At 41.2% G+C, this 13,763-nt stretch overlaps 1 protein-coding gene across 1 annotated transcript; it reads left to right on the forward strand.

The window, feature by feature from the left end:
* Positions 1-12,560: 12,560 nt before the first annotated feature.
* On the forward strand, positions 12,561-13,340 carry LOC307050800 (coiled-coil domain-containing protein 127-like; the record flags this gene model as incomplete). The annotated part of the gene is made up of 1 exon (XM_079701057.1): positions 12,561-13,340. Exon 1 carries the CDS (start codon positions 12,564-12,566, stop codon positions 13,338-13,340), a length of 777 nt encoding a protein of 258 aa, XP_079557183.1. The 5' UTR covers positions 12,561-12,563.
* Between the last annotated feature and the right edge of the window lie 423 nt (positions 13,341-13,763).

Consider the following 13,763-nt stretch of genomic DNA (forward strand, 5'->3'; position numbering starts at 1 on the left):
CTACCTCCGTGGAGAAGCCTCTTCTAGAACATGAATGCTGGATGGAGTGTAGTTGATGGAAATGCTGAAGGGAGAGGAGAAAGACAAGGCCTCCTTCATAGTACTTTGAATATGGCTCCTTGAGCTTTTCTTGGCAGGTCTATCTGCACAGTAATCATCCCTAGGTTTCCTTCCACCAGGTAGATTCCATCATCAGGTCTGTGACTTGCAAGACTCCCTTGCTGCCTCAATGTCACTGGAAGGGACCAAATGCATCAATCTGCATCACTTTCCCCAGACTCTGCTTGCATTCAAAAGGGCCAGAGATTTCCTTGTTCATAATTACGCCAGCGAAACATCCTGCCAGAACTGGATTCGCATGGAGGCTTGCCAACATGCCACATCCTCACACCAACATCCAACTCATAAAGAATACACACTCTTGTGTTGGGTAGAGTGGAGCTCAGCAGCTGTTTAATAGCTGCATGGCAACCCTACACAGGACTGAAAAGCAAAGGCAAAGACCAGGTCTGATTGAACCCTCGGGGGAAATTTCATGTGGCAGAGTGTAATCACCCGAGTTAGGATACTGAGGTTAAATAACACCTATGCTCTCTTACCTAAAAGGTATCCAGGATCTTTATCAGCTGTAAATGACTTGGATCTTAGTTTTATAACCCCGTAGTGAAAAGGGGGGCATCCTCCCGCAGCTCAGCAACCGGCAGTCTCTTGCTTGGAAACACTGTTTCTCATCCGGCACCACCTGCATGTCCCCTTGGCTGCCTCCCAGCTGGGCACTGATGAAGCCAAACCCAGTGAGCCTGTGAGAGTGGCCAGAAACACAGCAGAAGGTGTTGGCTTCCTGGACTCTTGTTGAGGCCATCTGGACTCTAATACACCTGTTTGGGAGAGTTTCCATGGCTTGGTTTACAAATGTAAGAGCAGCTCTAAACGTTCTAGTCCAGGGCCGATCATTTGCCTTAACTTTTTGCAGGAGTTAATTATGCAACAAGATCATTTCTGTGCCCATTTTTCTCCTCCTGTTATAAACTTTAGATGGCAAAAACTGTGTTTCTCAGTATTTTTTTAGTGCAGTGAACAGATGTAAAAGTGCTTTCAATTTCTTAATAAAGGTGACACTAGGCCAGATTTGATATTACGCTAAGTCCCACATAACATTTAAAAATGAGTTTTTTCAACCATAAAATTACTAATTGATCTGCCTTGTAAAAAGATAAAGGAAATGAATGCCTATTTGAGTTTCATTTCTGTCAGGCTCCCGATTCCTTATTTTATGTAGCGCAAAATGAATTTTAATGACGCAGCCTCCACATTTCAAAATATGCCATTACTCTTTGGAAGTAATTGGCGTATTTGACGCCTTTTCCTTTCTTAGAGTCTGTCTGACTTTCTAATCTTGAAGTCAGTGCTCCATTCAACATGTTCTTCCACATACTACCCGAAAGAAGTAAATTAAAACAAGGGGAGGGACCATACCAGAAAGAGTTCATTCATTAGCCATTAAGCAAATATTTATGGAATTCCTGCAGTATGTCAGGCACTGTTCCCGGTGCTGCAGACAGTAGGGCACAAAATAGTGAAAAATCCCAGCTCTTGTGGGATTTCGTGTTTGTTGAGTGAGACAATATAATAAACACGTAAATATATAATATTCAGGTGATGATCAAAGCTATGAAGAAAAGTCATGAATCTTAACAGTAGAAAGGGACAAATTGGAGAGTACTGTATATTTTATATAGGGGGGCCCAGAAGAACCTCTCTAGGAAGATGGTATTTGAGCAGAGACTTGAATCCTGAGAGAAAGTAAACTATGTGGGGGATGAGAATCAATAGATAGAATAACCTTCCTTCTCCCTAGCATCTTTTTTACCTACTTGTATACACAGAAGAGAGGAATAATTTTCTTAAAAAATCACTTCTGAGCTGATTCACTTTGTTATAAAGCAGAAACTAACACACCATTGTAAAGCACTTATACTCCAATAAAGATGTTTAAAAAAAAGCAAACAAACCACTCTGGCTGCTTTGTCTAATCTGGGAGGCTATAGGGGGCATGAGGAGGGAAGCCAACTTTGATTGAGTACCTATGTATGCCAGAATATGTATATTTCCCCATATCATGAATATGTATGACAGCCCTCTGGTCTGATGGTCTGATCCTCATTTTACAGCTGGGGAAGCAAAAGCTCAGGGATATCGGGTAGCTTGGTGGTTCAATTTTCCAGTTATTTATTGCAGCATTACAAGCTCCTAAATTTTGTAGCTTAACATAACAATTATTTATTTTTCTCATAAATATGAGATTTGGGCAAGACTCAAAAGGGAAGGCTTGTGTCTGCTCCACGTGGTATCAACTGGGGAGCGCAATTTAGTTTAAATCCAAGATGGCTTACTCCCATGACTGGAAAGCTGGTGCCATTTATCTAATGATAGATCAGCTGAGTCTCAGGGCCTGTGGGCCTCCATTTCTCTCCAGGAAGACTGGGCTTCCTTACAGCATGGTGCCTGGGTTTCTAGGACCAGTGTTCTAGGAGCACGAGATAGAAAAACATGGCATTATGGTGATGCAGTCTTGGAAGTCTCACAAACTCAGGTCTGCATCTCCGCAAACTGACATCACCTTAACCCCCAGCAAGGACGTTTTCCCAAATACCAGATTCCTCTGAATCCATCCATTAGCCAGCAAGCATTCTGGAGTGCCTCTTGCACCATAGTTAAAACTCCCTGCTCTGGAGTCCAGTTGCTTGAACTTGCATCCTAGCTCCTCCATTTGCATGCTGATGAAACTTCAATCTCCCATGCCTCAGTTTTATTAACTGTAAAACATCAGGATTTAAGGAAGGTCCAGAGAACGTCTCACGCACCTAATAAGACCATTAATCTTTACCTGTATAATACTACCACCTCAGCCCCATTGCCTTAAAAAATCAATTCCAAGAAGGAAGGTAAAATTAGAATTAATGGCCCACCTTCTCCAAAAAGACTGCCATGCCTTATATCTCAAGAGGTCCAAGGTCTATATGATATTCTTCTTTACAAGGCCTCCTATTCTACTATGGTTCTATATAACCCTGAATCTAACTCAAGCTCTCATTCCTCCCCAAAGCACCAAATTCTTCCACTTTTCTCTTTGGAACTGACGGTCTATCATCGGGGTGGGGTGGGGGGGAACTATTTTCTAAAGGATTCTCTCACCTTTCTTTAAGGGAAAATGAAGGGTTCCCTAAAGTTCTCTCCTGTGATAGCTGTTTCTTTACTGCTACTACCCCATGTAGCATGAGACTTTTCTTATAGGATAATAGTCTTCTTGTTCTTTGTTACCATTTCTAAATCATTTCTTCTCTGATCATCCCAAAACCCAATGTCCTTTGAAACAAATGCCATCAAACTATACTGTCTATCATCCCTTCATAATACAATCATCCATCAGTACCCCTGGTCTTTCCTCACCCTTCATTTGAGACCTTAGCACCTGGCTCATTCTCTAGGTTTTTCTCTACTATACTTCCTGTCACCATGTTGTGTGGCTACACCACACATATAGATAATCCATCCACTATCCTAGCTTTTAACAATAATTTTTCCTTTGCTCTTCCAACAATCTTGTCTTTTATCCCATCTCAACCATGTACTCTAATAACTATATTCTGAATCCAGCACTTGAATTCCAATAATTATTCAATGCATCAAGAGTTTTAATTCACTTTTTCTCATCATCCTTCTCATGTTACTTCTTCCTCCCTTCCCTCCTAGGAAGGATTCTATAGTCCATTACTAGTGATCACCCCTTTGCATATTCTATCAACAGTTTGACCTTTGCCACCTACCTGTTAGTTTTCTATTGGTGCCATGACAAATTACTACCAAACTTAGTGCTTTGAAACAACACTCTTTTTTTTTTACACACACACACTGTATTTTATTTTTACAAGAGATAAATAAACTGACACCAAGCATTGTAAATGGATGGCCACAACAAAAGCAGCAATGATTGCAATTACCAAACACAAAACACACTCATACTATGTCATAATATTGACATTCCGTCCAGTAATCCTCCACTGTAACAGCTCCTTTACTTTGCAGTGAAAATTGATTTGTATATTTTTTGCCTCTGAGTCCTTGTGGGATTTTTTTTTTATTCAGACAGAAAGTCACAAAAATTATAATCATCCTCATCAGTTCACTCAGTCCCATGTAATTAATTTTTTTCATCTTGAGCTTTTGTTAGCACTTTTATGAATTCATCAGTTTTCCATTAGAGTTCTGAAAATGCTTATTCATTCAGTTCAGCAGTATAGTCAATTACCAGAAACTTGCACTTGTCTTTTCCATGAATTCCTTGAAGATGAAACCCTTTTATAGGAACATTTTTGCAAAAGCATCAGAGTACATCCAGAACTGTCTGTAAATGACAAAAGACTTAAAAATGACCATGGTTAAAGTTTTGATGAAAGTTCATAATAATGCAATTGACAAGGATATTTAGTTATTTCTGAGATATACATTTTAAAGTAATAACTAGAATTATGATTTATAACGTTATTCCAGAACATATAAGATTTTTAGAAATTTCATGTAACATCTGAAACATTTATATTAACATATTTCCGTACAAATAACCCAAAGAAAGTTTAGTATTAGTTGTTTTTTTGCTTGTTTGTTTGTTTGTTTTTTTATACTGAAGGTTCTTTTAGTCATCAATTTTATACACATCAGTGTATACATGTCAATCCCAATCTCCCAATTCAGTACACCACCATCCCCGCCACACCGCAGTTTTCCCCCCTTTGTGTCCATACGTTTGTTCTCTGCATCTGTGTCTCAACTTCTGCCCTGCAAACCGGTTCATCTGTACCATTTTTCTAGGTTCCACATACATGCATTAATATACGATATTTGTTTTTCTCTTTCTGACTTACTTCACTCTGTATGACAGTCTCTAGATCCACACAGGTCTCAACAAATGACTCAATTTCGTTCCTTTTTATGGCTGAGTAATATTCCATTGTATATATGTACCACACCTTCTTTATCCATTCATCTGTTGATGGGCATTTAGGTTGTTTCCATGACCTGGCTATTGTAAATAGTGCTGCAGTGAACATTGAAGTGCATGTGTCTTTTTGAATTATGGTTTTCTCTGGGTATATGCCCAGTAGTGGGATTGCTGGATCATATGCTAATTCTGTTTTTAGTTTTTTAAGGAACGTCCATACTGTTCTCCATAGTGGCTGTATCAATTTACATTCCCACCAACAGTGCAAGAGGGTTCCCTTTTCTCCACACCCTCTCCAGCATTTGTTGTTTATAGATTTTCTGATGATGCCCATTCTAACTGGTGTGAGGTGATACCTCATTGTAGTTTTGATTTGCATTTCTCTAATAATTAGTGATGTTGAGCAGCTTTTCATGTGCTTCTTGGCCATCTGTATGTCTTCTTTGGAGAAATATCTATTTAGGTGTTCTGCCCATTTTTTGGATTGGGTGAAACAACACTCATTTACTGTCTCTTAATTCTATAGTCAGAAGTCTAGTGGGCTCTTATCTGGAGGCTCTGAGGGAGAATCCACTTCCAAGTTCATTCAACTTGTTGGCCCAACCTAGTTCCTTGCAAATATGGGACTCAGGTCCCTATTTCTTTGCTGGCTATTGGCTAGGGGCCACCCTTAGCTCCCAGAGGCCACTCTCTGGTCCTTGCATGTAGACCACTACATTTCAGAGTCAACAAGGCCCGTCAGATCCTCCTCACACCTTGAATTTCTCTGACCTCCTCTTCTACCTTTCTGCTTTTAAATGGCTCATGTGATTACATTGGGCCACCTGGATAATACAGGATAATCTCCTTTATCTTAAACTCAACTGATTAATAACCTTAATTACATCTGCAAAGTCTCTTTACAGTAGGACATAGATTAGTGTCTGAAAGAATAACCAGGGGATGGGAATCTTGGAGGAAAATTTTAAAAATTTTGCTTAGCACCACCCGTGTAACTTTTACATGACAAACTCCAACTCTACTTAAACATGACTCTTGATACCTCTGCCATAGCACCACTGTATCTCAGTGTGGCTGAAGAGAAACAATCAATGTTCTAACAGGGCCTATTCTGAATTTGTGATGGCAAATCTTACAAGTAGGGCTCAGCAGATTCCAACAATCTTTGTACATTTCCCTAGACAATTCCTGCTTCCACTCTCCCAAATGGCATTTCACACACTTTTCTATTCCTCAAAACTCTAAACCCCTTCCTAATATTCTACATCCAAATGATGACTTCGTCTCATTTCACTGTGGGGGGAAGATTCAAAGCAGTCAGAAGAAAACTACACTGTTTCCCCATCACTCAACTGTCTGCATTTTTATGCATATACCCAGCCTCCCTGCTTTTATTTAACTCTCCCTGCTCTAATTTAATATCAACCTCCCATGACTGCATTCAACCCCAACCCCTCTTGCCTATTCTATAACTTTCCTATTGCAATTGTTTTTTCTCTCCTGCATCCCTTTCTCTCTCTACTGAATTGTTAACATCACCATACAAAAGTGCAGAAATATCTTTCATATTAAAAAAAAACCCTCCTGGGACTTTGCTGTGGTGAGGATATATGGTTCCAGGTGCTATGTAATGTATTACAGCCCTCTTTCCTTACACAGTGCTAGCACTTGCCTGGTAATGCATAGAAACCTAAGGAAGTATCCGTGCATTCAATGTTCAATAATTTGAAAGTATTAATGATGAAAAGCTGAAATTAAAAGTTTTCCAAGTGGCTTCTTTTGGCCTCCTTCTGCAGCCTCAACCAATCTGACTCTGCTCTTAAATCCCATGAAATCCTGCAGCACTGCCCCATTTCTCTGTTCATCTTCATAGTGAAACTACCTAGAAAGTTGTCTATACTTGCTATCTTTACTTCCTTAATAACTATTTTCTCTTTAACCCATCCCAGTCACGCTTTATCCTTGCCATTTACTGATATTCCACTTCTCAAGGTCACTGTGTTCCTCCAACATGCCAAATACAATGAACAATTCCCAGTTCTCAGCAACATCTGACATAGTCGATGAATCCCCTGTTTTTAAGACTCCTTCTTTATTTATCTTCTGGATCACTCTACTCTCCTGGGTCTTCTTATACTTGTGTCTGTCCTTGTTCAGTTTCCTTTGCTTGATTCCCCTTCTTCCTGGCCTCTAAATATTGGACTCCCTCAGGGCTCGGTCCTCAGCCATCTTCGGCTCTTTATCAACATTCTATCTATAGTTGAGCTAATTAGTTCCAATGTTTTAAACATCTTCTATATGCTGATGACTCCTAGTTTTAGATAGATTTCTAGTTCTGACCTATCCCCTGAGCATTACACTCATTTACCAATTGCTTACTCAACATCTCCACTTGGTTGTCTAATAAGGTTCTCAAAATTAGCATGTCTAAAATAAAACTCATGCTTTTCTCCATTTCCTCTCCCCTCCTCACCACAATTCACTTCTCTGTCTGTCCCATCTTGGTCAGTGTTACAACCATTCACGCAGTTGCTCAGAACAAAACTGTATTAGTCAGCCTTCTCCAGAAAGCGTAACCAATAGGATGTGTATACCTATAGAAAGAGAGATGTATTTTTAAATCTGCTCATGCAGTTGTAAGGGCTGATGAGACTGAAATCTGCAGGGAAGGCCAACAGGCTGGAGACTGAGAGAAGAGCAGATGTTGCAGCTTGGTACAAACACAGTCCAGAGGCAGAATTCCTTCTTCTTTCAGGAACCTTAACCCTTTGTCTTAAGACTTTCAACTGATTGGATGAGGCCCATCCACACTATGGAGGGTAATTTGCTTTACTCAAAGCCTACTGATTTAAATGTTAATCACATGTTTAAAATATCTTCACAGCAATATCTAATCAAGCTAACATAAAATTAGCTATCATAGTTTAGCCCTTCTCCATTTGGCACTCATACACATCTCCTTAAACCATATTTAATCTCCAAATAAAGGCCATAACAAGGTCATACTTCTGCCTAACATGATACAAATATCCCGTGTACAACCAAAAAGCACTAATATTTTCCCTAGAATGGAATGCAAAGTCCTCAGGTGATGTTTACTTTTCTCCTTGATTAAATACTATGATATAAAGTCAGTATATCTTATGTTATATGATAAAGGGATAAAAAACCCACAGATATTATATGTATAACATATATAATGTATGATATTATAATATGTGTATATTATATGTAGAATATATAAGATAAATATTTATAAATATATTCATAGCAAAATAAGAAAGAAATACTTATAACAATTACAATCCTCATTTCTTTTTCTTTTTATAAATTTATTTTATTTATTTATTTTTGGCAGTGTTGGGTGTTCCTTGCGGTGCATGGGCTTCTCATTGTGGTGGCTTCTCTTGCTGTGGAGCACAGGCTCTAGGCGCATGGGCCTCAGTAGTTGTAGCATACAGGCTCAGTAGTTGTGGCTCACAGGCTCAGTAGTTGTGGTACACGGGCTTAGTTGCTCTGTGGCATGTGGAATCTTCCAGGACAAGGGATCAAACCCATGTCCCCTTCATTGGCAGGCAGGTTCTTAACCACTGCGCCACCAGGGAAGTCCCCAATCCTCATTTCTGTAACTGGTGATATGGTATTTATAACTACCTTCTTCCACTACTCATTATGTATTTCCTTTGCCCTTAGCATTCACCTCAGCTGGTCATGATTATTTACCTTGTAGGGTGACCCAAACTTTCATTCTTGAAGAGTCTGGACCATTAGTATTCTTGCCTGAATAGAGTGGTTGTAGTTTTCCATTGACTTTAAACACAGGGAATGGATAATACTAAGAGACATCATAAAGGATTTCCTGTATTCCATTTCTTACCTCCATTGTGGAATAGCAGTCCAGTTTCTCCTTAGTAATCAGGAGCAATTTTTCCAGCACAGTAACTCACCATTTGCCTGTTGATTCAGAGGCCAGAGGAGTCCAAGGTAGCTGCTGGCTCTCTTAACGTCCAGTTCAGTGGAGTGATTGTTGTATCTCCTGGTGAACCACAGTGACATTTTGGGTCTCCTGGAATTAGTGCCAATTCAGAGCTAGTGTCTAATAATCCTCAAAAATCTGATTATTTCCTTTTCCTCAAAGCACAATTACTCTGGCAGAAAGCTGTTGATCCCTTTGGAAGGGACTAGGAGAAAGAATAACAGTATAGATTTTTGGCAGTATATCAGACTCTTTCCTGAAGAGTAACTGGCTTCCCCTTCATTCATTCAAGGGATTCTGAGGCTGTAAACTGGCTCTTGATACCCTGGAATCCAGTTACTTCCATTGCATTTAGGTTTTCCAATTCAGTGATAGCAGTTCTCACTATAATTTATGACCTACAGAGAAGAGTAATCACAGATCTCTTCAAGAACGTTGGGGGACTCCTCACAAATTTATTTCTCACAGTCATAGAGAGACGTGCTCCAGACCCTTCTAAGGTGGGTGAGCAGGTCTTAAATGATAAACTCACTCTAACATTTCAATCTCCCTAAGCCTTTGAATCTCTTCCTCTGTAATATATCCAGGTAATTCTGGCGTTTCAGTTCATTTAGGGTAGGCCACCATTTGGTTTGTGTCTCATCCAGACAACCAAACAAACTGTTAGAGTTCTTTCTAACTCCCTGATTCTGCCTGATCCAATTTTATGATACTTCAACTATTATGCAACAGCTTTAATAGTTACTCCCACTTGTTCCATGGATTTATGTCTGTACAAATTGGAAAAATCATGTAGTTCTTATACAGTGTACTGTGCCTCCTTATGGGTCACACTTTGTACCTCGCATTTAGGGGCCTACAGGAACTTGAGTATAGCAATAGGTCTAGAAACAAGAAGAGGGGTGAGGGCAGGTCCTAAGGAGAATCAGCAATGGTTTTCAAGACAACTACTTCAGGGGAGGCCACTACAATGTTCTCAGGCAAAGCAGAGTTAATCTCCTCAGATGGCAAAGAAAATTCATTGGAATTTAAGGGTTCAATGTCCCTAGCTTCATTAGGGTCTTCCCATATATCCTCATTCCAATTTTCAAGATCCCATTCCTTCCCAATCAATGCCTTAACAGCAGACAACTTGTGAGGTTGGAAATTCAATTTGCATTGTAATTCAACCATTTGCAGCATGAGACTCTGGGTTTGGTTTTCAGCAATCTCAGCTCTTTGGCGACAGGAGATAAGAGTTTCTTTCAGGATAGACATAGAAATTTTTAGGTCATTGATGCAAGCCATGAGCTGGTAATTGGAACTCCTGAGCTCATTCTTTTATTTCCCCACTTTGTTCAGGGAAAATAGGAGAAAATAGCCAAATTCATACTCATTATTTTGACAAAAACGTTCTAAGTTATCAAATACACAGTCACTCAGCAACTTTCCTCTTACAAGTAATTGTTTAGAAGTATCCAGTAATGGACCAAGATGGCAGAGAAGAAGGATGTGCTCTCACCCCCCTCTTGCGAGAACACCAGAATCACAACTAGCTGCTGGACAATCATCAACCAGAAGACACTGGAACTCACCAAAAAAGATACCCCACATCCAAAGACAAAGGAGAAGCCACAATAAGATGGTAGGAGGGGCGCAATCACAGTAAAATCAAATCCCATAACTGCTGGGTGGGTGACTCACAGACTGGAGAACACTTATACCATAGAAGTCCACCCACTGGAGTGAAGGTTCTGAGCCCCAGTTCAGGCTTCTGAACCTGGGGTTCCAGCAACGGGAGGAGGAATTCCTGGAGAATCAGACTTTGAACGCTAGTGGGATTTGATTGCAGGACTTTGACAGGACTGGGGGAAACAGAGACTCCACTCTTGGAGGGCACACACAAAGTAATGTGTGCATCAGGACCCAGGGGAAGAAGCAGACCTACCTGCTAGTGTTGGAGGGTCTCCTGCAGAGGCGGGGGTGGCTGTGGCTCACTGTGAGGACAAGGAAACTGTCAGCAGAGGTTCTGGGAAGTACTCCTTGGTGTGAGTGCTCCCAGAGTCTGCCATTAGCCCCACCAAAGAGCCCAGGTTGGTTCCAGTGTTGGGATGCCTCAGGCAAAACAACCAACAGGGAGGGAACCCAGCCCCACCCATCAGCAATCAAGTGGATTACAGTTTTACTGAGCTGTGCCCACCACTGCAACAGCCAACACTACCCACCACCAGTCCCTCCCATCAGGAAACTTGCACAAGCCTCTTAGATAACCTCATCCAGCAGAGTGCAGACGGCAGAAGCAAGAAGAATTACAATCCTGCAGCCTGTGGAACAAAAACCACATTCACAGAAGATGGACAAGATGAAAAGGCAGAGAGCTATGTACCAGATGAAGGAACAAGATAAAACCCTAGAACAACAACCAAATGAAGTGGAGATAGGCAAACTTCCAGAAGAATAATTCAGAATAATGATAGAGAAGATGATCCAGGACCTCGGAAAAAGAATGGAGGCAAAGATCGAGAAGATACAAGAAATGTTTAACAAAGACCTAGAAGAATTAAAGAACGAACAAACAGAGATGAACAATACAATAACTGAAATGAAAACTACACTAGAAGGAATCAATAGCAGAAAAACTGAGGCAGAAGAACGGATATGTAACCTGGAAGACAGAATGGTGGAATTCACTGCTGTGAACCAGAATAAAAAAAAAAAAAGAATGAAAAGAAATGAAGACAGCCTAAGAGACCTCTGGGACAACATTAAGTGCAACAACATTTGCATTATAGGGGTCCCAGAAGGAGAAGAGAGAGAAAAAGGACCCAAGAAAATATTTGAAGAGATTATAGTAGAAAACTTCCCTAACGTGGGAAAGGAAATAGTGACGCAAATCCAGGAAGCGCAGAGAGTCCCATACAGGATAAACCCAAGGAGAAACACGCGAGACACATGGTAATCAAATTGGCAAAATTAAAGACAAAGAAAAATTATTGAAAGCAGCAAGAGAAAAATGACAAATAACATACAAGGGAACTCCCATAAGGTTAACAGCTGATTTCTCAGCAGAAAATCTACAAGACAGAAGGGAGTGGCATGATATACTTAAAGTGATGAAAGGGAAGAACCTACAAGCAAGATTACTCTACCCTGCAAGGATCTCATTCAGGTTCAATGGAGAAATCAAAAGCTTTACAGACAAGCAAAAGCTAAGAGAATTCAGCACCACCAAACCAGCTTTACAACAAATGCTAAAGGAAATTCTCTAAGTGGGAAACACAGAGAAGAAAAGGACCTACAAAAACAAACCCAAAACAGTTAAGAAAATGGTCATAGGAACATACGTATCGATAATTACCTTAAACGTGAATGGATTAAATGCTCCAACCCAAAGACACAGGTTTCCTGAATGGACACAAAAACAAGACCCATATATATGCTGTGTACAAGAGACCCACTTCAGACCTAGGGACACATACAGACTGAAAGTGAGGGGATGGAAAAAGATATTCCATGCAAATGGAAATCAAAAGAAAGCTGGGGGTGTTCTGTTTTTCTCGAGTTTATGGCAGTTTTGTGAGATGAACCGGTGCTCGCAGGTGTATCTCCATGAATAACTTAAATGACCCCCCAAATTGGAATATCCGGCCCAGTTCCAGGGCTGATGGGGGTGATGGAAGCAGATGGAATTATGCCCTGTTGGTTCCAATGCTGGGATTGGCTGCTTTTCATTGGATTTGGTCTAGGGAGTCCCGAAAAGAGATAGAAAAAGAGAGGGAAGCATACCATCAGAGAACAGCTGCCTTCCAGCTGGACCTCGAAGCCAAGTACCATGCCACGATCTCAGAAAGTCGGCGGGCCGTGGCACAGTTGTCCCTGGAACTTGAAAAGGAACAAAACAGAACGACTAGCTACCGAGAAGCCCTCATCTCTCAGGGGCACAAGATGGTAGAAGAGAAGAAGCTTCTGGAACAGGAGCAGGCTCAGGTCCTGCAGGAGAAGAGGCAGCCCTTGCGGAGTGCATACCTGAGCTGCCTGGGCAAGGAGGAGGACTGGCAGCGGAGAGCCAGGCTTCTGCTGAGGGACTTTGAGGACGCTCTCACAGAAAGACAGAGCATCTACTGCAGTCTGCTTCTCCCTCACCACAAGCGGCTGCAGATCGAGAAGAGCTTGCTGGGCCGAGCGTCCACTGACCCAGTGGCTGCTGACCTAGATATGGCAGCCGGCCTGACTGACATATTCAAGCACGACACTTACTGTGGTGACGTCTGGAACACCAACAAGCACCAGAATGGGAGGCTCATGTGGCTGTATCTCAGATATTGGGAGTTAATGGTCAAACTGAAAAAGTTTAAGAGTGTAGAGAGAGCCATACTGGAGAAGTAAGACAGGGGCTTATGGCTCAGCGTCAGACTGTTGTGTGTTCTGGGTTATCCGATGTTTTCCTTCTGCCAGCGCTCCCTGTGTTGTGGCCACGCATGCACACAGCCACCTCTCAGCAGTGGCCTTCCACTCCCGCCACCCTCCGAGCAGGACAGCGAGGCCTCAGGAGACTCTCCGTCCCCCTCAGCGGCTAAGGACGCAGTTTCTCAGAAGCATTTTTAAAGCTGTCAATATTTTATTCAGCGGAACAGTATAACCTCATAGCTTTAGGGAAACATTGTTTCTAAGAATGTGAAATATAATATTCATCCTTACTATAAGTCATTGTTTTGTCTGTTTTTATCACTCCCTAAATAAATTCTTTTTGCTCCTCAAATTATTTTTCCTCTCTCCTAAAATTACAGTTAGAAGTTGTCAGGTAGTGGA

This window comes from Hyperoodon ampullatus, assembly GCF_949752795.1.
Source record: "Hyperoodon ampullatus genome assembly, chromosome: 3".
NCBI classification, from domain to species: Eukaryota; Metazoa; Chordata; class Mammalia; order Artiodactyla; family Ziphiidae; genus Hyperoodon; species Hyperoodon ampullatus.